The sequence below is a fragment of the Dipodomys merriami genome, unplaced genomic scaffold (genome assembly GCF_024711535.1).
Source record: "Dipodomys merriami isolate MVZ:Mamm:240054 unplaced genomic scaffold, mDipMer1.0.p SCAF_12, whole genome shotgun sequence".
Taxonomy (NCBI): domain Eukaryota; kingdom Metazoa; phylum Chordata; class Mammalia; order Rodentia; family Heteromyidae; genus Dipodomys; species Dipodomys merriami.
Window position 1 is genome coordinate 43244021 of NW_027202493.1, and position 24422 is coordinate 43268442.

At 49.4% G+C, this 24422-nt stretch overlaps 1 protein-coding gene and 1 long non-coding RNA gene across 6 annotated transcripts in view; one reads left to right on the forward strand and one right to left on the reverse strand.

The window, feature by feature from the left end:
* Positions 1 to 531, reverse strand: part of Kif13b (kinesin family member 13B) — a 138476-nt gene extending 137945 nt beyond the window's left edge. For all 3 annotated transcript variants that reach the window (XM_070016776.1, XM_070016777.1, XM_070016775.1), the window contains exon 1: positions 410 to 531. In XM_070016776.1, coding sequence (XP_069872877.1) covers positions 410 to 464 — 55 coding nt within the window. In that variant the 5' untranslated portion in view covers positions 465 to 531. The remainder of the gene's footprint in view (positions 1 to 409) is intronic.
* Positions 532 to 16262: 15731 nt separating this feature from the next.
* LOC138823079 (uncharacterized) lies at positions 16263 to 24078 on the forward strand. 3 transcript variants are annotated; one of them, XR_011370737.1, is made up of 4 exons: positions 16263 to 16326; positions 18766 to 18952; positions 21066 to 21279; positions 22148 to 24078. It is a non-coding gene; the product is annotated as an uncharacterized lncRNA (long non-coding RNA). The 3 variants fall into 3 exon arrangements; XR_011370736.1 differs by lacking the exon at positions 16263 to 16326 and adding an exon at positions 16375 to 16457; XR_011370735.1 differs by lacking the exon at positions 16263 to 16326 and adding an exon at positions 17818 to 18030.
* The last annotated feature ends 344 nt before the right edge of the window (positions 24079 to 24422 follow it).

Sequence of the window (24422 nt, forward strand, 5' to 3'; positions counted from 1 at the left end):
CCGGACGCTGTGGTCCTCCTCCTCCTCCCACCCCGCGGCACGGGTTCGAGGCTCCTCCGAGCCCCGCGGCGTCCGCGAGCTCCCCGGACCCCGGGGGAGGGAGGGGCGCGCGCGGGAGGGGGCGGCGCCGCGGGCGGGCGGGCGGGGGGCAGAGGGCGCCGGGCGGGGCGGCTGCCGGCGGAAGGGGCGGCGGCCGGGCCGCGGGGCCCCCACGACACCCCCGGGACGCGGCGGCCACGGCAGGGGAGGCCCGCACCGGCGGGGGCTCGCGAGCGGGGGCTCGGGGTGCTTCTCCCCCCCCTCCCGTTTCCCGCCGCGGGCCCAGGGGCGGGGCCGCCGGACCCCCGCGGCGCCGACGGACGGGGCGCGCTCGGCACCTGCCGCCGCCGTCCCGCGCCCGCACGCTCACCTCGCCGGTTCATGGGCCGGACCCGCACCGCCACTTTCACTTTGGAGTCGCCCATCCTGCCACCGCCGGGGTTCGCGCTCGGTTTCCGTCTGCCGCCGCCGCCGCCGCCACCGGGCGACTCTTCGGGGCTGACCGGAGGGAGGGGGCTGCGGGGGGCGTGGCGTTGTGGGCGGGGCCTGGGCGGGGCCGTGGCGCGGGCCCCGAGGCCTACTGGGATTTGTAGTTCCGGTGGGGCGGGCGGAGGGACCTGGCGGGAAAGCGAGCGCGGCGCTCGCTGGAAGTTGTAGTCGCCACTCTGGTGCAGCCCGGTCTGCCCCAGCCTCACCTCCGCGTTGGCTGGGCGAGCAGCCGACCCTCGCTGAAAACAGCGATGGCGACCCGGTCACTCTCAGATGATTGATGTCCTCTTCTTGCTTTGCCCTCCGGGGCGTTGCAGAAGGGCCGAGCAAGGTGGCTCACGGCTGCAGTCCTAGGAGGTAAGAAGCTACCCAGGAGGCTGAGATCTGACGATCGCAGTCCGAAGCCAGCTTGGGCAGGAACATCCTGTAAGGTCCGCTCCTGGATGGCGAGCAGACTCCACCCTCCTCGCAGCAAAGTCTCCACCCAGTACCTGCGTTACCTAGGCAACTGGGACACCTGGAAGAGGTCACATCTGAATTTGATGTGGCCACACCTTTCCCCGCCCATACCCTACATAAGGCCTAGCCCAGGCCCAGACGCTCTCTTGCTCTCTTGCTGCCCCCTTTTTTCTCTCTCTGTTCGTTTCTAGCTCTTGCTGCTCTTCTCTTGCTCTCTTGCTGCCCCCTTTTTTCTCTCTCTGTTCGTTTCTAGCTCTTGCTGCTCTTTTCTTGCTCTCTTGCTCTCTCTCTTTCCCAGCCACGTGGAATGCCAACCTTGCCTGGTCCCAGCAGGTCTACCCCTTACCTGAATACCGCGTGAGTGCTACTGTTCTTACCCCTCTCTCTGCTCTTTTCTCTCTCTTTCCTCTCTTCCCAGCTCTCTCTCATTCCCAGGCCTTTCCCAGCCACGTGGAGTGCCACCCTTGCCTGGTCCCAGCAGGTCTACTGAATAAACCTACCCCTTATCTGAATACCACGTGCGTGCTGGTGCTGTTCTTACTCGGCTTCCTCTTTTTAAAAACCTAACACATCCACGAGATGCAAATCTCTAGTTTATCACCAAGAAGCTGGAAGTGGAGCTGTGGTTCAAGTGTAGAGTGCTAGCCTTGAGCGAAAGCCAAGGGACAGCTTCTAGGCCCTGTGTTCAAGGCCCAGGGCCACACAGAGGCAAAACAAGGCAAGAGGAAGTGTTCTACCCTCACCCTAGCCTGTGAGCCTCCACCTCCAAGACGTCCATCTGAGTCCAAATGCCCGCTCAGCATTTCCCAGCCTTAGGACCCTGGGAAAACTTGAGCGTTGGTACGAAAACAGGCCTATTTTTAAAACCCTTCAATTTCTTTATATGTGTGCAATAGCCTGCAACAGAGCCCAGTGAACATGTATTGCATGAATGAATCAGTGAAACCAAACTAAAGACGTAGCAAAGACTGCTGAACTGTCCACCAGGGAACCAGATCTAGCCTGCGGTGATGGTTCACAGCCATGTGGACCTTACTGCCTCCCACCTGCACACTAAGAAGAGTGGTTCAGGGGCTGGGGACATAAATAAGGACATTTCTTTTTGGGGGGGGGTCCGGTCGTGGGGCCTGAACTCTGGGCCTGAGCGCTATCCCTCATCTCTTTAGCTCAAGGCTAGTGCTCTACCAGTTGAGCCACAGCGCCACTTCGTGCTTTTTACTTTTTGCTTATGTGGTGCTGAAGAATCAAACCCAGGGCCTCAGGCATACAAGGCAAACGCTCTACCACTGAGCTACCTTCCCAGGCCCAAATAAGGGCATTTCTTTCCAGCCTGGCTACTCAGGAGGATGAGATCTGAGGATCACACTTCAAAGCAGACCTAGGCAGAAAAGTCTGAGACTCTTATCTCCAATTAACCACCAGAAAACCCGAAGCGGTGCTGTGACTCAAGTGGCAGAGCGCTGGCTTGAGCTGATGAGCTCAGGGACAGCGTCCAGGCCCAGGGTTCAAGCCCCACAACTGACAAAAAAAAAAAAAAAGAAAACAAAGAATAAACTTAGGATTGCCAGGGTTAGAGGTGTAACTCAGAGGTAGGCTGCTTCCCTCTAGATTTCATACCCAGCATACAAAGAAAAAAATGTTTTAACATTATAATTAACATTCTTAATTTTACCGAGTTGAGCCAGTGACTTTAGCCATGCCCCAGCCTACCTAATAAATATTTTTTTTAATTCACACCACAACTGCTATCTACTATTGCAATCTTTCTTTCAAATGAAAGGAAAACAGGTGCAATTTTAAGACCAGCCTGGGCTGCAAAGTAAGACTTTATCCCAAATTAAGATTAAAAAATAATAGTAAAGAAGGGTGTTCCTTTTGGCTTATAAACTCTTCCTTTGGCTTAATAAACTAATTAAATCAATAAATTTTACTCTTATTTTTGCTCCTATTGAGTATTGAAGCATCTGTGGTCATGGCCCCGGAGTCATGACCATGAGGGTTCAGTTGTCAACCTGAAATAAATTTCCCAGTTACCACCTCACCATAAGGCTGTAACCAATAGGGGTCTGGAATGTGCTCAGGTTCCAGTCTTGACTCTGCATGCATTCTATAACCTGCTTAATTTTGTCTTGAAATGGTATGTCTTGGTACTAGCTTGAATCTAGTCTTTTAAACAGAGGCAAAGCAGGCAGAAAAAGAAAGGCATGTTGTTTCTATGGGAACACCATTATCGAAGCTGAAATTTAAGAGAGGAGAAAGCCCCTAAGGAACTGAAGAAAGTGGGGAAATAAAACACAGAAGACAAGAGGACTTTCTCTAAAGTTCCAAACCATTGACATTGGTCTGAAGATGGAGGGCGGCTTACACCTTTAATCTTAGCACTCAGGAGGCTGAGGCAGGAGAAGTGTGATTTGAGGCCAGCCTGGCCTACATACCAAGACCTAGTCTCAAAAAAATAAAATGTGTGTGTGTCTGTGTGTCTGTGTGTGTGTAAACATTTGATGAGAAGAATATGGTCATAGATTCCTTAGAGACACTGGAAAAGCCCCCAGAGGCATTTTCCCTTTGGACTTTGTACTATGTCTTTTCTCTGCCTTCTGAGTGAAAGAGCAGTCAGAGGAAATCTTAGAACCTGAAAACCTTTCAGTGATGGCTGAGTGAAGGACTGAACTGCACCTTTGGAAGTTTCAGCAGCTTCCGTAACCTGAGAAATGAAGCCAAGTTCACCTTACCACCCCACTGGGAGATATGGCAGGTGTGTGTGTGTGTGTGTGTGTGTGTGTGTGTGTGTGTGTGTGTGTGTGTGTGTGTGTGTGTGTGTGTGTTATGGCAGGGTGTGTGTGTGTGTTATGGCAGGGTGTGTGTGTGTGTGTTATGGCAGGGTGTGTGTGTGTGTGTGTGTGTTATGGCAGGGTGTGTGTGTGTGTGTGTGTGTGTGTGTGTGTGTGTGTGTCCTGATCTCTTTCATCAACTTTACAGGAAAAAGAGAAAAATGATGGCTTAAGTACAGCCTCTCTTGTGCCTTTGTTTGATAAGTAACCTACATGTGGTATAAATATTCCAGCCAAGAAACAAAGGTTGAGCTGAGATAGATCTATCAGGTAAATTGAGTTTTGCATTTTTGCCCTCCTTATTCTGAGAGCAATTTCTAATTTTCTTTCACTGCATTGATCCACTCATCCAACAGTTTCTTGTGGTCTCTGTGGAGGCTAAGAAAGGCATTTTGCCTATGTTGTAGGCTCATCCTTTAAGCTGATAACCTCTGCCAACAAAGAGTGAACATGTGCTTTATGTCAGACACTGTCCTCGGCACTTTACAAGTCTGAAGCCTTTCGATCCTCACAGCAGCTCTACCAAACAGTTACCATTGCTGTCCATACTGCAGATGCACCTGGTGCCCTCAGCTTGTCTCCTCGTCCAGGGCGTTTTTCCACCTGCACCACTGTCCACAGGGCCCAGCCCAGATCATTGCGCCACCCCCACCCCCATGCCTTGATCTGAAAATGCTCTCATCTGAAAATTCCCTGCACTTGCTATGCCTCTCCAGTGACAGACAGACGTGGAGGCCTGTAGCTTAAGGCTAAGCCTCTGGACGTGGTGCTGTCGCTCAAGTGGTAGAGCAAGGTACCTTGAGCTGAAGAGCTGAGTCCAGCCCAGAGTTCAAGCCCCATGACCAACAAAAAACAAATTAATTTTAGGGCTGGGAAGGTGGCTCAGTTGTAGAGCGCTTGCCTTGCATGCATGAGGCCCTGGGTTCGATTCCTCAGCACCAGAAGTGGCACTGTGGCTCAAGTGGTAGAGCGCTAGCCTTGAGCTGAAGAGCTGAGGGACAGCGCCCAGGCCCAGAGTTCAGGCCCCACGACTGGACCCAAAAAACAAAAACAAAAAAGGCTAAGCCTCTCTTTCACCCAAACTATGGCAATGTTGTTCTGTTCTCTGTTCTCTGTCTGGCCAGCGCAGCCTTTCCTTCTCTGGGAGCTGTTGCCAGAGAAAAGCAAAAACACTGAAGAAAAAATAAGGGCCACTTCCCTTAACCCTGTGTCCACTTCTACTTACCAGTCTCCCTGCCTCCCCCATAACCAAGCTCCCCAAATAATAGTCTACAGTGTCTCTCCTCCCTCGCCTGTTATTAGCCAACCAACCAACTATTAATTTAATTATGCTTTCACCTGGCCTCAACCATCCAATAAAACAGTCATAGCAAAATGTCATATTGACCTTCTCGCTGCAAAATCCTGCTCCTCACAGTTTGTCCTTGGGGTTTTGTTCTCTCTCTCTCTCTCTCTCTCTCTCTCTCTCTCTCTCTCTCTCTCTCTCTCTCAGACAAAGTCTTATTCTGTAGCTCAGGTTAGCCTTGAACTTGCAATCCTCCTGCTTCAGCCTCCCCAGTGCAAGGATTACAGGTACTCCCTACCAAACCCTGCTCTGGTCTGCATTTCTCTTGACTTCTCCCTAACACTTGGTGTCATTGGCCATCCCCCTCTTTAGATGTAGATTTCCTTGCATCTTTCCTTTCTAGAGGCTGTACTAAGGTTTTTGTTTTATTTTGTCCTGGGGGTTGAATTTAGGGCCTTGTGCTTTCTAGGCACTTCCTACCATTTAAGTAATGCCTCCAGCCCTCTCTGCCCTTCTCCTGTTCCGATTTTTTTAAGGAGAGTTTCACTTTCTACCTGGGTCAGCTAAGGAGCAGTATTACTAGGTTCCCTTAATTTCTAGGATTTCCTCCTTCTGTTCCCATAAATTTGAGTTTAGTCAGCACCCTGCCCTGTCCTGGGCTTTGTACTGAGCAAGGTACCTAAGATGAAGAAAAGGTTGTGGTCAGAGCTACTGTACAATTCCTTCCCCAGAGACACCTCCGGGGAAGAGAAAATTCCAAATTCCTTCTTCCTTTTGGGATGATTGGATTGGTAAAAACAATAATATTGAAAACCACAATCCAGTGGGTTGAAGGACACTGCAAGGACTGGCTTGAACTCAGGGCCTGGGTGCTGTCCCTGAGCCTCCTTCTGCTCAGGGCTACTGCTCTACCACTTGAACCACAGTGCCACTTCCAGCTTTTTTGAGTTTATTGGATATAAGAATCTCACAGGGGGGGCTGGGAAGGTGGCTCGGTGGTAAAGCGCTTGCCTTGCATGCCTGAGGCCCTGGGTTTGATTCCTCAGCACCACATAAGCAAAAAGCCGGAAGTGGCACTGTGGCTCAAGTGGTAGAGCACTAGCCTTGAGCTGAAGAGCTGAGGGACAGCGCCCAGGCCCAGAGTTCAGGCCCCACGACGGACCCAAAAAAAAAAAAAAAAAAAAAAAAGAATCTCACAGGGACTTTCTGCCCAGGTTGGCGTCAAACTTCGATCCTCAGATCTCAGCCTTCGGAGTAGCTAGGTTTACAGGTGTGAGCACCACTACCCAGCTGGCTTAGATTTTCAGGGAAGATATTCTAGAAGGATTCTTCTTTTGAGTGTTAGAGTTAAACATGTCTGCTGAGCTGGGCACTCGCACCTCATGCCTGTAATCCTACTCAGAAGGCTGAGATCTGAGCATAGAGGTTCAAAGATACCCCAGGCAAGAAAGTTCTTGAGACTCTTATCTCCAATTAACCATCAAAAAGCCAGAAAGTGGCCTAGTGCTAGCCTTGAGCATAAAAGCTCAGGGAGGGACAGCCTCCAGGCCCTGAGTTCAAGCCCTGGGACACACACACACACACACACACACACACACACACACACACACGCACACACACACGCACACACACACGGTCTCCTGAAATGGGCTGAGCAGGGTGGATGCCAGTAGTGCCCTCTACTCTCTGGATCTCCCTAGGAGGAGCCAGGTTTACAAGCCCCACAGCGCAAGGTGCACCTGGCAAACTGGATTGTTGAAGGACTGGCCACCTTGTGCTCCTCTGGTTGTACTTAGTTAACTCTTCTTAAAATTTGTGTTTATGCCAGGTGCCAGTGACTCACACTTATAATCCTAGCTACTCAGGAGGCTGAGGTCTGAGGATCATGGTTCAAAGCCAGCCCGGGCAGGAAAGTCCGTGAGACTCTTATCTCCAATAAACCAATAGAGAACCGGAAGTGGTACTGTGACTCAAGTGGTAGAGCGCTGGCCTTGAGCTCCGGACCAACCAAAAAAAAAAAAAAAAAAATGTGTTTGGCTCGGAGGAAGCACAAGAAGGGACTTCTGTCTACCCTGAGGTCGGTGGAAAAGGGAAGAAGTCTGTCTCTGAGGCTGGTGTGGTGGCGGGGATGGGGTCAGGCCACTCTCGCGGGTCTAGACCATGCCTCCACATTACTCACTCTGTGAAGCAATAAGGCAAATAAGCTGTTGACCTAAGCTACTGCATTGAGAATAAATGCCAAAGCAGAATGACTCTACCTCGTGTTCATACCTGTGGATGGCTCCCATCTACCAGCCTTCCAGGGGGGCACCAACGGGCGATCTGTGCCACTCACACCCACAAACGTATCCAGGGATATCAGAAATCACAGACGCACAAGCTTGTTCATTACCCTAGAATGAAACACCCCCCCAACCTGGGATTATAAAAGGAGCACCCCAAGACCGGGATGTGGCAGACATACCGGCCCTGTCACCAGTCTCCTGTCACAAGCCTTGTCCTGGAAAATTAACAGAGCCAAGGACCTCTGCTGCCGCCCCCCATTCTAGGTGGTCTTTCCTGCCTGTGACTCACTGCCCGCTTCCAAGAGACAGGAGACCTGAGCTTGACAGCCTGGTGCCGACAACGGCTCTGTCTGCACCTGTGTTCCTAGAACGCCTTGTCTGGTCCTTGTCTGGTCCTTGTCTGGTCCTCTGCAGAGATGATTTCCCATATCTGCATCAGTTCTTGCAATCTGTAGCCTCATGTATGTATGTCAATTTGTGAGTACAATGCATTTTTTTTTTGGTGGTCATGGGGCTTGAACTGGGCACTGTCCTTACGCTCTTTGCTCAAGGCTAGTGGGCTACCACTTTGAGCCACAGCTCCATTTCTGGTTTCCTGGTGGTTGATTGGAGATGAGAGTCTCACAGACTTTCCTGTCTGGGTTGGCTTTGAACCGGGATCCTCAGGTCTTGGCCTCTTGAGTAGCTAGGATGACAGGTGTGAGCCACCAGTGCCTGGCTAAGTACAATTCATCTTGATGCCACCCCTTTTATCATTCTCCTCCATCTCTCCCAACCCTACCTATCCCCTCAACTTTCCTAGTTCCATTTTCACAAAGATACATTGAATGTTATGAGTGCATTTGTCTAACCTTCCTCTCTCCATGCCTCTACTTCATCCCCGGCCCCCCGCCCCCTTCCCCTCTCCCCCTCCCATTATAGGCTAGGATTATAGGTGTGCGCCACCGGTGCCTGGCTCATTTTCATTTTTATACTTTAACTTTCAACACTTTCTTAGCTATGCCTGTATATCATTATTGTGTGAGGTGTAATACATCATCTGAGAGTTCATATTTGTAATTAAAATGGAAAGAAAAGACCTCTTTGCCAAGAGCTCAGGACTATCAAGTCAAATCAGTAGTACTTGGCAAATGAATACCAATAAAACTGATATAGCAGCAGGTGCATCATGCCTGTAATCCTAGCTGATCAGGAGGCTGAGATCTGAGGATCCCAGTTCAAAGCCAGCCAGGAAAGAAAAGTCCATGGGACTCTTATCTCCAATAAACTACTCAGAAAAGGCCAGAAATGGTACTGTGGCTCAAGTGGTACAGTGCTATTCTTGAGCAAAAAGAAGCTCAGGGGGGCTGGGAAGTTGGCTCAGTGGTAGAGCACTTACTTGCCTTGCATGCCTGAGGCCTTAGGTTTGACTCCTCAGCACCACATAAGCAAAAAGAAAAAAGCCGGAAGTGGCGCTGTGGCTCAAGTGGTAGAGCGCTAGCCTTGAGCTGAAGAGCTGAGGGACAGTGCCCAGACCCAGAGTTCAGGCCCCATGACCGGACCCAAGAAAGAAAGAAAGAAACTCAGGGACAGCGCCCAGAGACAAGAGTTCAAGCCCCAGGACTAGAAGAAAAACAACAACTGATGTAGCTTATGAACGTACTCTAATACGATGAAGTCTAACATTGGAGAAAGACACCAGCACGCCTATCTATGTTTTGCCACAGCTTGCTCACCATACAGAGTCAAACCAGAAGCAGAGATCTGAGACCAAAGGCTTCTGCCCTGGGCATATTCTCTCTCTCTCTCTCTCTCTCTCTCTCTCTCTCTCTCTCTCTCTCTCTCTCTCTCTCTCTCTCTCTCTCTCTCTCTCTCCCCCTCTCCCTCTCCCTCTCCCTCTCCCTCTCTCCTCTCTCTGTCTGTCTGTCTCTCTCTCTCTTCTCTCTCTCTCCTTCTCTCTCTCCCTCTCACTGTCCCTCTCTCCTCTTTCTGTCTGTCTCTCTCTCTCCTCCCTCTCCCTCTCTCCTCCCTTTCCCTCTCCCTCTCTTTCTCTGTCTCTCTCTCCCTCCCTCTCCCTCTCTCCTCTCTGTCTGTCTGTCTGTCTGTCTGTCTGTCTGTCTGTCTCTCTCTCTCTCTCTGTCTCTGTCTCTGTCTCTGTCTCTGTCTCTCTCTGTCTCTCTGTCTCTCTGTCTCTCTGTCTCTGTCTCTCTCTCTGTCTCTCTGTCTCTCTCTCTCTCTCTCTCTCTCTCTCTCTCTCTCTCTCTCTCTCGTCCGGGGTTTTACTGGATTATACAAAGTGGCACTTCCTTTCAATTCTCGCCCTCACTCCCATCACCCGCCCCCCCACCCTGTGTCACAGTCTCTGTTACCCCACACCACACTGGCTACTGGTTCTCAAGTTCCACTTTCCCTAGGGCGTCCTTCCCTTGCCAATTAGGATCTGACCATTCAAGCTACATCTTCTCCATTGTCATGCCTCAATACTTCAGTGCACATTCATGTTTCCCTTCTGGAAACTTCTAACCCTACACTGTATTAGCATTTGGTTACAAGCTGATTTAAATAATGTATGTGGGTCTTGTTTTCTCCTGGTGGCCTGGGAACTTCTCAATAGCGGGAATGAGGCCTTCCTTCTTTGGGAACTTTCCAAGTGAAAACGACACAACCTACTTGATAGGTATTGAGAGACTGGATTCTGTGTTGCCAGTTATAACGGAAGAGCGGTGGGCATCCAGGAAGGAAGGGATGGCTTTGAGTTAGCCACTACTTCATCTTCTAGAGCAATAAGAAATGTGAAGGCTTAGCCCAGCGCTGGTGGCTCACACCTACCTACTCAGGAGGCTGAGAATTAAGGATCACAGTTCCAGGACAGCATGGGTAGGAAAATACCTGAGAATCTTAGCTCCAATTAACCCCACCCACCCCACCCCCACACACACACAAGTAAAATGGAGGGGAAAATGGTAAACAAATGCACCAGTGGTACTCACTAGACACTATGTGGAAAATGAACTATGCAACTCTTGGGCGGGGATGGGAGGAGAAAACTGGAGGAAAACACAGGAAGTGGGGACACTGTCCAAAAATAAATGTACTCTTTACTTGACTTATATAACTGCAACACCCTGTACATCACCTTTATAATAACAATTTTTAAAAATGAAGTAGAGATGTAGCTCAAGTGGTAGAATGCCAGCCTTGAGTTCAAGCCCTAGTACCAGCACACACACACACACACACACACACACACATGGCTAAAATAAACCTGGACAGTGGGGGACACAATCTTTAGCATCTCCCCGGGCCCTCTTTATTGAGGAAATTTAAATCTCTTGTGATCTGTGACACGCTGCGGCAGAACGCCACTGCAGCCAGACATTGAAAAGCCCTCCACAAACACAGCTAACTCACAGTCCATTCTCCACAGAGCTCGCTGTCTGGATGAACATCTCTGTGCCCCGATGAAAAGTGTCTCAGAACAACATTAATAATGAATCTCAGAGGGGCCTAGTTCATCTCCATAAATCACTCAGTGACAGAGGTCAGGAGAGGGTTTTCTTTTGGTGTTATTCAAGACAGATTGTACAGTGCAGACCCCATTAGTCAACACAAAAGGATGTCCATAAAATATTCATAGGCCGTGGCACAAATACACTGGGAACCCCCTGCCTGAGGCGTGAGGGGAGAGAGAGGGGTCAGTGGTTGCAGCTCACTCCTGTAAGGGCAGCGGTTTCCAGAGCTCACCCACAATCCTTATTTAGAACTCACAGGGATTTATTGAGACTGCTGCTGGAGAAGGGGGAATTGCTGAGAGAGAGAGAAACTGTTTGGCTCAGGACTCCTAGCCCAAGGAGGAGTGGAATGCAATCTGGGGAAATTGTACAACTTCCTGCTGAGAAATGTTGAGCAAAGTCTGGGAGGCGGGAAAACGAATCCATCTGGAACACAATTAAGAAAGAAGAAATAAACCGGGTGCTGGTTGGTGTCTCAGGCCTGTAATCCTAGCTACTCAGGAGGCTGAGATCTGAGGATCTCGGTTCAAAGCCAGACCCGGCAGGAAAGTCAGTGAGACTCTTATCTCCAATTAGACATCAGAAAACCAGAAATAGAGTTCTGGCTCAAAGTGGTAGAGTATGAGCCTTGAATGAAACAGCTCAGGGACAGCGCTCGGGCCCTGCGTTCAAGCCCAAGACCAACAAAAAGAAAAAAGAAGAAGAAATATGGAGGAGAATGATGGAAGGAGTCATTGTACTGATAATTGTTGAATGATAATTGTTGAATGGCTACTTAAAGATAATCAAAATATAATTTAAATAATAATAATAAGTTCTTGGGGGCTGGGAAGGTGGCTCAGTGGTAGAGCGCTTGCCTTGCATGCATGAGGCTCTGGGTTCAATTCCTCAGCACCACATAAGCAGACAAAAAAAAAAGCTGGAAGTGGTGCTGTGGCTCAAGTGCACTAGCCTTGAGCTGAAGAGCTCAGGGACAGCTCCCAGGCCCAGAGTTCAGGCCCCACGACCGGCAAAATAAAAATAAAAAATAAAAATAATAAGTTCCTGAATGCCTGAAGTCTGAGACAGTCCTCCTATCATTAATTACGAATTTAATTGTTTTATTATTATAAAGGTGATGTACAGAGGGGTCACAGTTACATAAGTCAGGTAGCGAGCACATTTCTGTGGACAATGTCACCCCTTCCTGCATTCTCTCCCAGTGTTTCCCTCCCATCCCCACACACAAGTTGTATATATCATTTTCCACATGGTGGCTGGTGAGTACCACTGCTGCATTTGTTCACCCTTTGTCCATTTCTGTGCGCCCCCCCTCCCCTTACTATCCTAAAGACAGATAAATGGACAAATAAGGCAAAAAGAAAGAAAACAAAAACAGCAAGGAAGGGGAAAAAAAAAGACCTCTTGTTTGCATTTCCTGGAATTCATTTTGGTAAATATATTTACTGTGACCAGATTCACATAGGCCTTTGTGTTCCTTTCTTTAGAGTATCCTCCTTTAGTCTGAATGTGCACGAATGCCTAGAGTTCATGATTCATTTTTGTAATCAAATGTAGCTCATCTATTTAATTGCACTCATATGTATCAGGTCCACAGAGCCACGCCCCAGTGAAGAATCACAAAGCAAGTGTGCCCTGTCCTCTGTGTCTGGGCTGTGGCTGTGTGTGTAGCTAAGGACCCTGCTGAAACAGAAGCCAGGCCAGCAGGACCCTCAGCTCCTCAGCTCCGCACTGGCTGGGTCATTAAGGGCGTGCTTTGGGAAGCTCAGTGTCACGTGTGGGAGGGTGGGCTGAGGCCTGAGTCTGGGAGGGCAAAGGGAAGTCTGTTCTGAGTCACTCTGATCCACGCATGCGGCAGGTGTCAGCCCCTTGGGCGGGTGGTCTGGAATCCAAGCCACTGTGTGAGCACCATCTCCTACCTGCTGGGCACGAAGGAGTTAAACAGAAACAAGACAGCTGTGGCCACATACAGGAAGTGTCACAAGGTTCATTTTTCTATGCCACCACTTGGAGGGAGACTGGCTCCAGCCGGCTGGCCAGTCTGGGAGCTCTTCTCCTCACCAGGGAGCAGGAGCCCAGGGCTCCCGGCCTGACTCACTGGCTAGCCGCAGCCAGGCCTGGAAAGAAGGGGCAGACGTGGTCATCTCACAGCCTGGCATCGTCCAAGGAAGGAAGAAGAAAAGCCTCCCGAGAGACAGGGGAAGGCCTCGTCCTCACTCATCCCTTGGTTTTGATAGATTGCACACACGCGTCAGGCTTGTGTGTGAAACGTAGGAACAGGAGAGAAAAGTCCAAGCGAATCTTTGCTGTTCCTTGTTGTTGTTTTTCTGTCCGGGTACTGGGGTACTGGGGCTTGAACTCAGGGCCTCACGCTCCCCCTTAGCTTTTTCACTCAAGGCTGGTGCTGTACAACTTGAGCCACACCTCCACTCCCAGCTTTCTGCTGGCTAATTGAAAGAGTCTCACAGAATTTCCTTCCGGGGAACCTGGCTTCCCAGATCTCAGCCTAGGGCAAGGAGCTAGGGGGACAGGCATTGAGTCTTCAGCTCATCTCAAGCGGACACAGCTCTCCTGGGCAGGAACAATCCTGAGAAACTTGTTCAAGACCCACACAGGAGGAGCCCAGACTCAGCTGGGAGCTGTGGAAAGCAGCCTTCTTCACCTTTCAGGAAACTGCCTCTCCAGGAGCCAGACTCACATCATCCAGAAAACAGAGACTTCTAAACTATGCCCAAACAACCCAGCATAAATGCAACGCACCAGGACATGTTGGCAATCTATGGGTTAAAGTCCTAAAGCAGTCTTCAAAAATGGAAGAGAAAAGGAAAGGACAGGCAACCGAAATTTTGCCCAAGCTTACAAATAATCTTCTCCCACAGGAAGTAATATTGTGGCCCCAGTGGTCAGAATCCCCAGTCATTAAAGAAATGCATGTCCAACACATCATTTTTTTTTTTCAAATTGTAACGAGTCGTTTATCAAATCACTATGTAAACTGATCATTGACATTTAAAAATCATTTAACAAAAAGTTAAGGCGACTTTTTAAAGATTCCACCAGGATACACTCATTCTAGAAGAAAAAATATGTAAACAAGTAATTATACATATGTGCATTATTGCCTTAACATAAAAATATGAAAATAGGTAGTTGTTTAAAAATATATATTACTCTGTTTTTTAACTCTCTCTCTATATATGTATATGATGCTCTATCACTTGAGACATGTCTCCAGTCTAGCATTTTGCTGATTAATCGGAAGCTCACAGACTTTTCTGTCCAGCCTGGTTTCAAACTTTGAGCCTCAGATCTCAGCCCTGTAAGTATCTAAGATTACAGGTGCAAGCCACCAGTGCTCAGCTTCCAGTGGCAACCCCTTTCGTGGAGAATGGGTAACATTTACAGAAACAAAAAACCCTGTGGATAGTGTGGCCTTTACCTATCTGAGCTAAGGAGAAGTGAGATGTGGGTATATAAAAACAGGAGGGAGGGCGGGCAAAATGGCTTTAGAATTCATTGCAACTTTGAGAAGAAATTAACTTGTAGGCATAAAAAAAGAGAGAGAGAGAGAGAGAGAGACCTATTGATTGTTTGAAAGCCACTTGGCATCTCTTCCGCGTGATACTCGGCCATCTGTGCTTTCACATCCTCTTCCCCACCAAGCCAACCCCATCTTCATTCCGGCACTTGAGCCGTACACTCTGCTTCAGTTATGTGTGTGTCTAACCAAGTACCCGTCTGTGTCCTTCTAGTTGGCATGAAGGTGCCACCATTACCTAGCCTTCCTTCTCAGTGACACCTGGGTTGTTTGAACCTTTAAAAAACATAATCACAGGGGCTGGAAAGGTGGCTCAGTGGTAGAGCGTTTGCCTTGCATGCCTGAGGCCCTGAGTTCGATTCCTCAGCACTACATAAACAAAAAGAAAAAAGCTGGAAGTCGCGCTATGGCCCAAGTGGTAGAGCGCTAGCCTTGAGCTGAAGAGCTGAGGGACAGCGCCCAGGCTCTGAGTTCAGACCCCACGACCGACCTGACCCAAAAAAAAACCCATAATCACAGCACTCAGTGTTAAAAATTAAACTCCCATTATCTCAGTACAAAGTCCACACGCCAAGTCAAAGCCGCCCAGTTAGGAGTCTCCTATCTCTCCCAGCCGGGGCCTATTACTGGAAAACAGGGGGAGTGTCAGCAGGTGTGGAAGGTGGACAATCAGTGTCCAGGGGGCCACACTGCCCGCCCCTGGCTCCCACCTGTGCTCCTAGCTACTCCGGAGACTGAGAGATGGGAAGGGGAAACAAAGGAGGAGGCTACAATGCTTGATAAGCAATGTACTCATTATCTTGCCCATGTAATTGTAACCCCTCTGTACAGTATTTTCACAATAATAATAATAATAATAATAATAATAATAATAATAATATGATTGGTTTGAAGCTAGCTGGGCCAGGAAAGTCTGTTAGACTCTTTTACTTTTGTGTGTGTGCTAGTTGCTCCTGGGGCTTGAACTCAGGGCCTGGGCACTGTCCTTGAGCTCTTTCACTCAAGGCTAACACTCTACCACTTGAGCCACAGCGCCACTTTCAGCTTTTTTTTTTTTTTTTGGGTCCGGTCGTGGAGCCTGAACTCTGGGCCTGGGCGCTGTCCCTCAGCTCTTCAGCTCAAGGCTAGTGCCCTACCACTTGAGCCAGAGTGCCACTTCCGGCTTTTTTCTTTTTTTGCTTATGTGGTGCTGAGGAATCGAACCCAGGGCCTCGAGCATGCAAGGCATGCGCTCTACCACTGAGCCACCTTCCCAGCCCCACTTTCAGCTTTTTGGTGGCTAATTGGAGATAAGAATCTCATATACTTTCCTGCTCAGGCTGGCTTTGAACTGTGATCCTCAGATCTCAGCCTCCTGAGTAGCTAGGATTACAGGCATGAGCCACCTTGCATCCAACAGGAAAGTCCAGGAGACTCTTATATCAAATTAACTCCCCCCCCACCAAAAAAAGAGCCAGAAGTAGAGTTGTGGCTCAAGTGGCCAAGCACCCGACTTGAATGAAAAAGCTAAGGAACAGCGCCCAGGCCCCGAGTTCAAGCCCCTGTACCGACAATCACACGTGTACACACAGACACACACATGCACACACGTGCACACAAGTAAAAACTTGGGTTGTGCTTGCAAACTGCAAGATGGCAGCCGCAGGCTGTGAAAGCTCAGAAGCCTGCAGTCGGACGTGGTGACAGTCGGAGGTAAAGCACCCAGAGCTAACAACCAAATCAATCACCAGGCAGCAACCCAGAGAACCGGAAATTCCAGCCACAGCAAGGGGTGGGTGCAGGGAGACCAGGTCACAGCAAGTCTGAAACTGGCTCTTTCCAGGATGTTATCAGCGACCATAAACCGATCAGGAATGCGGGAAGTCTTGAGGGCAAGGCAGGTGTGTTTGTGACCTGATTTGCACACAAGGTTTGTTGGCCTGGGCAGGTGGATTTTTATAAATCCTTCAGGGTGGAAACTGGGGTCAGCTAGGCATGCTGGACGGGAGCGGCCGGCTGGGGAGCAGCCACTGAGGCCTGTGAGGGGCAGGTGAGGGGCAGGTGAGTTGGGCAGGGAGGACTCAAGGCTGGCAACGTGAGGAACTTCCCAGGGGAGCTTTGCCCCACATCCCAGAGTGCAGCCCCACCCCAGAGCAATGGAATTTTAAGGGGTTGGGCCCAGAGACTGGTGGGTTTTAGGGCCCCCTGGGTGATTTCAATCTGCTGCCAGAGACAAGTAGGTTCAGGAAACTGCTCCTGAGGTGGCTCAGTTTGGTGAATTCATTTTCTAGTGAGCAGCTAATAATTGCTAACCTATATTTATGCACAGATGTTGACAGAAAATGCAAACAATTATAAATGCGATTTAAAATGTATTTATTATGTAGAAGGGAGGATTGAACTCAGGGCTCTGCTCTACCATTTGAACCACGCCTCTAGTCCATAAAAGTGCTTTTTACGTATGTGTTGGTTTGGAACTGGAACTCAGGGCCTGGGCGTTCTCCTTAAGCTTTTTCCCCTCAAGGCTGGTGCTCTACCACTTGAGCCACAGTTGTGGCTTTTTGGTGGTTAATTGGTGATAGATAGCCAGGTGCTGGTGGCTCATGCCTGTAATCCTAGCTACTCGGGAAGCTGAGATCTGAGCATCAAGGTTCAATGCTTACCCTTGAAACTGTCATCTCCAATTAATCCCCAGAAAACCGGAAGTGGAGCTGTGGCTCCAAGTGGTAGAGTGCTCACTTTGAGCAAAAGAGTTCCGGGACAGCACCCAGGCCTTGAGCTCAAGCTTTATGACCAACAAGAAAAAAAGAAGTCTCCTGGACTCCTTCCAAATGAAGCCAGGCCTGGTGGGTTTTGACCAGGCTGTGGTAGGACAGACGTTGGTAATGTAGGCAGTGACTGGGCACAGACACTTAGGAGAGGGTCCTCTTAATTCACCTCTTAACCGCAGTAGCGAGAATCGCTGGAGGCAAATGTCCCAACCTTCTTGCCCCCAGCCTTTGGAGGCCAGTGCGGGTTATCTTTGCCTGGAGGCCTCACCCAAACCCAGCTTTCTGACTCCAGCCTCCTGTGTGGACCCCGTTGTCTTGGCTCTTTGACTGAGTCAGTGCGCTTCTGTGGGGCGCTGTGGGGGCGCAGGGATGCCCTTCATTCTTTCCTTTAGAGGGGGGCAGGTGCCTCAAGGAATAACTACAATTCTGGGTGACGCATGCCGTTGTGATGTTTTGGGGTCCCGGCTTGACATGTTTTGCTTAGGAAAGTGATTCTGGGTGAAAGATCTGGTAACGATGGGCGTGGGGGGAGCGGAGTCCAGTTGGAGGCCTCTGGGTGGCAGCTCAGAGAAGGAAAGGGAGGGGTCACAAGGCAAGAGCAAAGGGAGGCCCGGAGTCCCCAGAAAGCAGAGCATAAGGAAGTACCCACCCTTAGACAGGAAGCAACTGGAAGATTTTATGGCAGCAGTGCCGGGGTTGGAACTCGGGACCTCTCACTTGCCAGGCTGGTGCCACGCTCCTGAGCCACATCTCCACCCCTGTTTCCACTGCCTTAGAGCCCGGGCCTTGATCTGACTACTAATTTAGGCTCCCTGTGGCTGGGATTACAAGGGTGTACACCCCACCCAGCTTCTTCCACTGAGGTGAGATCCCCTTGGTCTTTCTGCTCAGGCTAGCTGGGAAGCTTGATCCTCTCACATGGCTTGGGATGGTGGGTACAGACCCCTGAAATCAGGTAGGGGTTGAGAAAGGGTCTTGATGAGCTTTTCTGTCAGAGCTGGCCTTGAATTGTGGTCCTTTGGACTTCAGCCTCCCCCAAAGTTTAGTGCTTTTTAAAACAATGATCTCCAAACGATTCACAGAATGATTTCTATACTTCGTTTGTTTCCTAACCAGTTCCCATTGCCTTCAAAGCATTGATCAAAAACAAATTGCTGGACCGGCTTTTAGGTTCCTTCTTGCTTTCTGCTTTGTAATCTTTTCTGCATTCTGATCATCCACCGCAGTTATTCCTTTTTTTCTTTTCTTTTTTTCTTTTGTCGGTCATGGGGCTTGAACTCTGGGCCTGGGCGCTGTCCTTCAGCTCTTCAGCTCAAGGCAAGCGCTCTACCGCTTGAGCCACAGCACCACTTCCGATTTTCTGGTGGTTCATTGGAGATAAGAGTCTCATGGACTTTCCTTGCCCGGGCTGGCTTTGAACCGTGATCCTCAGATCTCAGCCTCCTCAGTAGCTAGGATGACAGGCGTGAGCCACCGGCGCCCGGCTTGCAGTAACTCCTAAACATTCCCGAAGGGGCCCTGGGCTCCATGGATGGTGGCTGGTCCTGTGTGTGATTCTCTGCTTCACACTCCTTGTGAGTTTCACTTCTTTTCCACAGTCCACACTCGATGCCTTATCCAGCTGCCTTAATTATCACCGGGAGACACTGGCTTGAGCTGATTCAGCGGAGACGATGAGGGGAGGCCTGGAAGCCCGGCTCCAGACTCAGCTCCCAGGACCATTGTGCAAACCACACTGCACAACTGTCCGGTGAGGATGCCCTGGCCCAGCCACGCTGCCGGGAGGTGAGGCTCTCCCGAGATGTGGGAAATGTCTACGAGAGTTCCGTTCGCAACGTGTAAAAGAAGGGTATGGGAGTGTGGTCTGCAGTCCCAGTCCATGGGAGGCTGAGGCAGGAGGATCATGAACTTGAGGCCAGCCTGGGCGGCTTAGTGAGACTCCGTCTCAAGAAAAAATGAAAATGGAAAAGAGAGAGTGAGAAAGGAAAGAAGGGGGGGAAGGAGGGAAAGAAGGGAGGAGGGAAAGAAAGGGGGAAGGAGGAAAGAAAGTGGGTATGTAAAACACCTTGCACCGGGCTGGGCATAGAGCTGAGTGGTTCGAGCATTTGCCGAGACTGCAAGAGGCCGTGGGCTCCAGTCCCAGCAGCAGGGTCACCAGAAACTCCCCACTGTATGTGGATTCTGGCTCCCCGTGATTCTTGTTTTATTCCATCCCAGCTCTCAGTCTTTCTCAGAAATTTCTCCCAAGGCACCCAGTGAGCATCTTCTACTTTCATTCAAATGAGTTTCATTTTGTTTAATTTTCTTTCTTTAGATGGGGACTTGCTGTGCAGCCAGGTTAGTTTTGAACTTAACTAGCCTTCTGCCTCAGCCTTCCCAGGGCTGGGATTGTAGCTGTGTGGGAAGAAGGTCCTATGGGACAATCTTTCTCTCCCAAGTAGAGAACTCAGTCAGGGTCACAGCTGGGGGCTGGTAGCTCTTGTTTGTAAGCCTAGCTACTCAGGAGGCTGGGATCTATGGATCATGGTTTGAGGCCATCCTGGGCAGGAAAGTTGTGAAGATCTTATCTTCAGGTAACCACCAAAAAGCTGGAAGTGGAGCTGTGGCTCAAGTGGTAGAAGTCTTGAGTGAAAAAGCTCAGGGACTATGCTCAGGCCCTGAGTTCAAGTCCTAGTACTGGCACTTAAAAAAGGAAAGGAAGGAAGGAACCAAAAGGAAAAATGGAAAGAAAGAAAGAAGAAAGAAAGAAAGAGGAAGGAAGGATAGAGGGAGGGAGGGAGGGAAGGAAGGAAGCTCAGTGCTACATGTCCATTCACAGCCTGTACTGTGGCCAGCTCGTGCTTCACCTGGGCTGTTAGCATGCATGTTAGAAAGCCCTGGCACCTTATCAACTTGTAGAAGCCCAACGGGGCTCCTTTGGCAAAGCCAAGACAGAAATTCAGCATGTCTGCTGTTTGCTGTTCATCCAGCCATTCTGCGCTGACCAAGGTTTTTTTGTTTTGTTTTTGTCGGTTGTGGGGCTTGAACTCTGGGCCTGGGCGCTGTCCCTCAGCTCTTCAGCTCAAGGGGAGGGCTCTACCACTTGAGCTACAGCTTTCTGCTCAGTGAGTGGACGGTGAGCGCCCCCTTCCGGCCAGAAACTGAATGCAATGTGCTTGCTGATCATAACTTGGCCTCCAGGGTTGGGTAAGAAAGGATGCTTCTGAGTAAGGAGTTGCTAAAAAAAAAAAAAAAAAAGAAAGAAAAAGAAAAGAAAGAAAAAGAGAACTAGGAACTTTCAGCAAGGATCAAAAAGAACTTCATCTCTGCCCTCATCTTTCTTGGCAGGGTCTTATTGACTACCCAGCAGAGTAGAACAGAACAGAACAGGACCGCAGAAGCACAAGGCCCAGACAGAATAGAGTCTTTGAGGAGCCCAAAGATGAAGAGTGTGGTGGTGGTGTTATCTTTCTGTCCGCCATTTTTATTTCTCTGCTCAGATTTACTCATTATAATACATCTGGGAACCGTTTAGTGTCGGTTGGAATTAATGCTCGTCTCAGTGTAGCCGAGAGACAGGGGGACAGAGGTGGTTGCTAAGGCAACATCGCCACCTTGTGCCCAATGTTTTTATGGCAGCCAATGTCACCCCGGGGAGGACTCACAACAGCATGCGTGAAGAATGCTGTACACAGAGTATTTTACTCCAAACCATCTGGGTCTGTTTCTCATTAATATCCTAGCCTGAACGCTAAATGTGAACTATTATGGCTGAATCATGTTATCTTGAGAACTATAGACTGCAAAATTGATGTTTCTTGTTCCTTTCAACTCTCCCTCATGACCTCCAACCCCCCTCCGGCGCCGCGCCCCCCCCGCCCCCCAGCCTCACTCCTATCCCTTTCTGTCTTTTTTTCAGAGACGAGGCTGGCCTTGAACTTGTGATCTTCTTGCCTCAGGCCTTCTGAGTGCTAGGATTACAGATGTGCATTACCATGCCTGGCTCCTGTTTTTTAAGGACGTTGCCATCAATCCATTTACTACACTGTGTGGCAAGCTCTGTAATGGTGTCAGAGAAAAGGTGATGTGGGCCATCCAGTCCCTGGCCACAAGTCAATCACAACCTGATCCAGGTGAGCAAGGTCATCTTTGATTGCCTTGGACGGTCCGCTCCTTCCTCCCCATAGGCATGCAACACGGACAGTGGGTAGACACACTCAGCACTGCCGTGCCGCTCCCATGCATTCCTCACGGGCCAAGAAAACGTGTCTAGGCTGGGGAGGCCTTGTCTGTGTGAGGAGCCCTGGGGGCCTAGTGCCCACGGCCCACCAAGGAATGCTTTTAAGAGGAAGGAAAATGGGATCAGGCACTTTATCGAGCTAGACGATTTCTACTACACCAGCCAGTCTTGGAAGGAAAATAAGTAGAAAGCCCTCCTTCCAGAAACAGCTCGCCCCTCCCTTCCTTCCTTCCTTTCTTCCCTTCTCTTTCCTTTCCTCCCTGTATTGCTCCCCTTCCTTCCTTCCTTCTTCCTCTTTATTCCAGCACTGGGACTGGAGCTCTGGCCCGGTTGCTATGACTGTCCCTTATCCTTTTTGCTCAAGGCTAGTGCTTGGACACTTGAGTCACTTCCAGCTTTTTGTTTGTTGGTTAGTTGAAAATCAGAGTGATGACTATCCTGCCGAGCTGGCTGTGAACTGGGATCCTCAGATCTCAGTTATAGGTGTGATCCATCCATGCCTGACAGCCCTCTTTTCTCCTTCTTAATTTTTAGTGTTTAAAATTGTTTTGGATGTTTCACATTTTTCTATGAGAAAGCTACAATTTTAAAAATTGAGAGAGGGATATTGGATTGTATGAGACTGGCTATATCTGAGTAATATATTGGATTTGTATGAGACTGGCTATATCTGAGTAATTCAACCACTTATGGTGGCTATTATTTGTGTCCCTTATAAATAAAAACTAGAAACCTAATTGGATTGTTTCTTAATAATTCAGTTCTTCTGACAGACAAAATGTCTATCCTTGCTGAATGAAGAGGTGGAGTGAGTGCTGACATCAAGTGGTCATATGTGGTACTACAGCCTGTGAGGGCAGCCAAGAGAGGTTGCTATGGAATGCTTTGTGCAGAGAGCAATGTTTTCTTCTCTGGGGAATTCCTGGGGATCCTGAGTATTTCCCCTTCATCTTCTGGACCACCTTCTCCATTCCAGAAGCCACCCTACCTATAGTTCTCTGGCTGGTGAGTGGATGCACTCAAAACTAGCAACATGTGGGTGGATTACTGTCTTCCTGCTTCTCTGCTTCTGTTTCATGAACATCTAGGCAAGCCCTTACTCAGGGCTCCTACTACTGGTGCCATGCTTTCACTGAGCCATTGCTCTTCACTGTGACCCCACAGAGACAAAGTGTCCTTGGCTTTTTACCCTGGTAGCAAGTATTTGTTGATAACAACAGCAGCAGCAGCAATAAAAATAAAAATACAGGGCTGGGAAGGTGGCTCAGTGGTAGAGCGCTTGCCTTGCATGCATGAGGCCCTGGGTTCGATTCCTCAGCACCACATAAGCAAAAAGAAAAAAAGCCGGAAGTGGTGTTGTGGCTTAGTGGTAGAGCGCTCGCCTTGAGCTGAAGAGCTGAGGGACAGTGCCCAGGCCCAGAGTTCAGGCCCCACGACCAGACCCAAAAATAAATAAATAAAAATAAAAATACAAGGCTGGGTATGTGGCTCAGTGGTAGAGTACTTTCTTGCACGCATGAGGCCCTGGGTTCGATTCCTTAGCACCACATAAGCAGAAAAAGCTGGAAGTGGCGCTGTGGCTCAAGTGGTAGAGCGCTAACCTTGAGCTGAAGAGCTGAGGGACAGCGCCCAGGCCCCATGATGGACAAAAATAAATAAACAAACAAAAATTAAAATTAAAAAATATAGGAATTAATGCAAAACATATTGGTGAGAAATGTCTAAGATGGCATTTTTCTATCCTTAAATAGTGCAGGAAGCAGGTAGGGATACAGTGAAGACATCTTAGCTGGGAAATAAGGTTTTAGTTGTGACCTTACCCATATTGCCTTGGGATATAGGATCAGTTGGTCTTCATTTCCTCAAATACAAAATGAGAAAGTTGGATGAAGTTATCTTTAAGAAAGAAAAATATGGGCTGGGAATGTGGCTTAGTGGTAAAGTGCTTGCCTAGCATGCACTGGGGTTCAATTCCTCAGTACTACATAAACAGAAAAAGTCGGAAATGTAGCTGTGGCTTAAATGGTAGAGCCTTGAGCAAAAGAAGCTCAGGGACAGTGCCCAGAACCTGAGTTCAAGCCTCAGGAATGGCAAAAAAAAAGAAAAGAAAAGAATATTTTAATGTTAGTGAGGAAGGGTAACATTGTCCAAAAATAAATGTACTCTTTACCTGATTTATATAACTATAACCTCTCTGTATATCACCTTTATGATAACAATTGTAAACATTAAAAAATGGTTTCAAAAAGAATGGAATGAAGCCTCGGGGGACCAAGATGGCGACGGGGCAGTAGGGAAACGCCACAGCGCTCTCCAACCAAAAAGAGAGTTCGAGTTCCAACGCTTAATCTCCCCAAGAGACCGACAACAACAAAAAGACGAACACTCAGAGAAAAACCAGAGGCGGAGAATAACAAAAAAGAAAGAGGAAAAGAATTTCAAAACAGAGAAAAGCGAAGACCCCTCCCCCAACCTTTACTGGCCGCGCGGCAGCGCGCCAAGCCGCCGGCCAGCCGGCCCGGCGGGGGCTGTGGGAGCCCCAGAGAAACAGCAGAGACACAGGGGGCCACTTTCAGAACATCAGCTTCGACAGAGGCAGAGACAGAAAAGAATCACACAGAGCCACCACCGCCCAACCCAGCCCGGATTGCAACAACAACTGACGACCTACACCACACAGAAACAACCAGCTCCAGGGTGAGTACCCCACAGGGGAAGTGTATCCCTCAAGGGAGACCAGAGCTGGAGGGAATCCCCAGACCCTGACCTAGACTCCCTACCCCAGCACCCGGACCACAGGACCCACTAAAACTGGGAACTGTTTGAGAGCTCCACCAGCCCGTGGAGCACACTCAGCTGGCCAGGCTAGAGCAAGAGCACCCCTGGAAGGGAGCTTAAATGCCCAAGCCAGGAACAGCGCCCCTGGGTCAAGACTACCAACAGTAGAAGAAATTTGAACTGTGTCCCCCAGGCTGTATAACCTAGGGGGTATACACATCAGCACAGGCCTAACAAGCGCGCTCCAGGCTGGGGCCG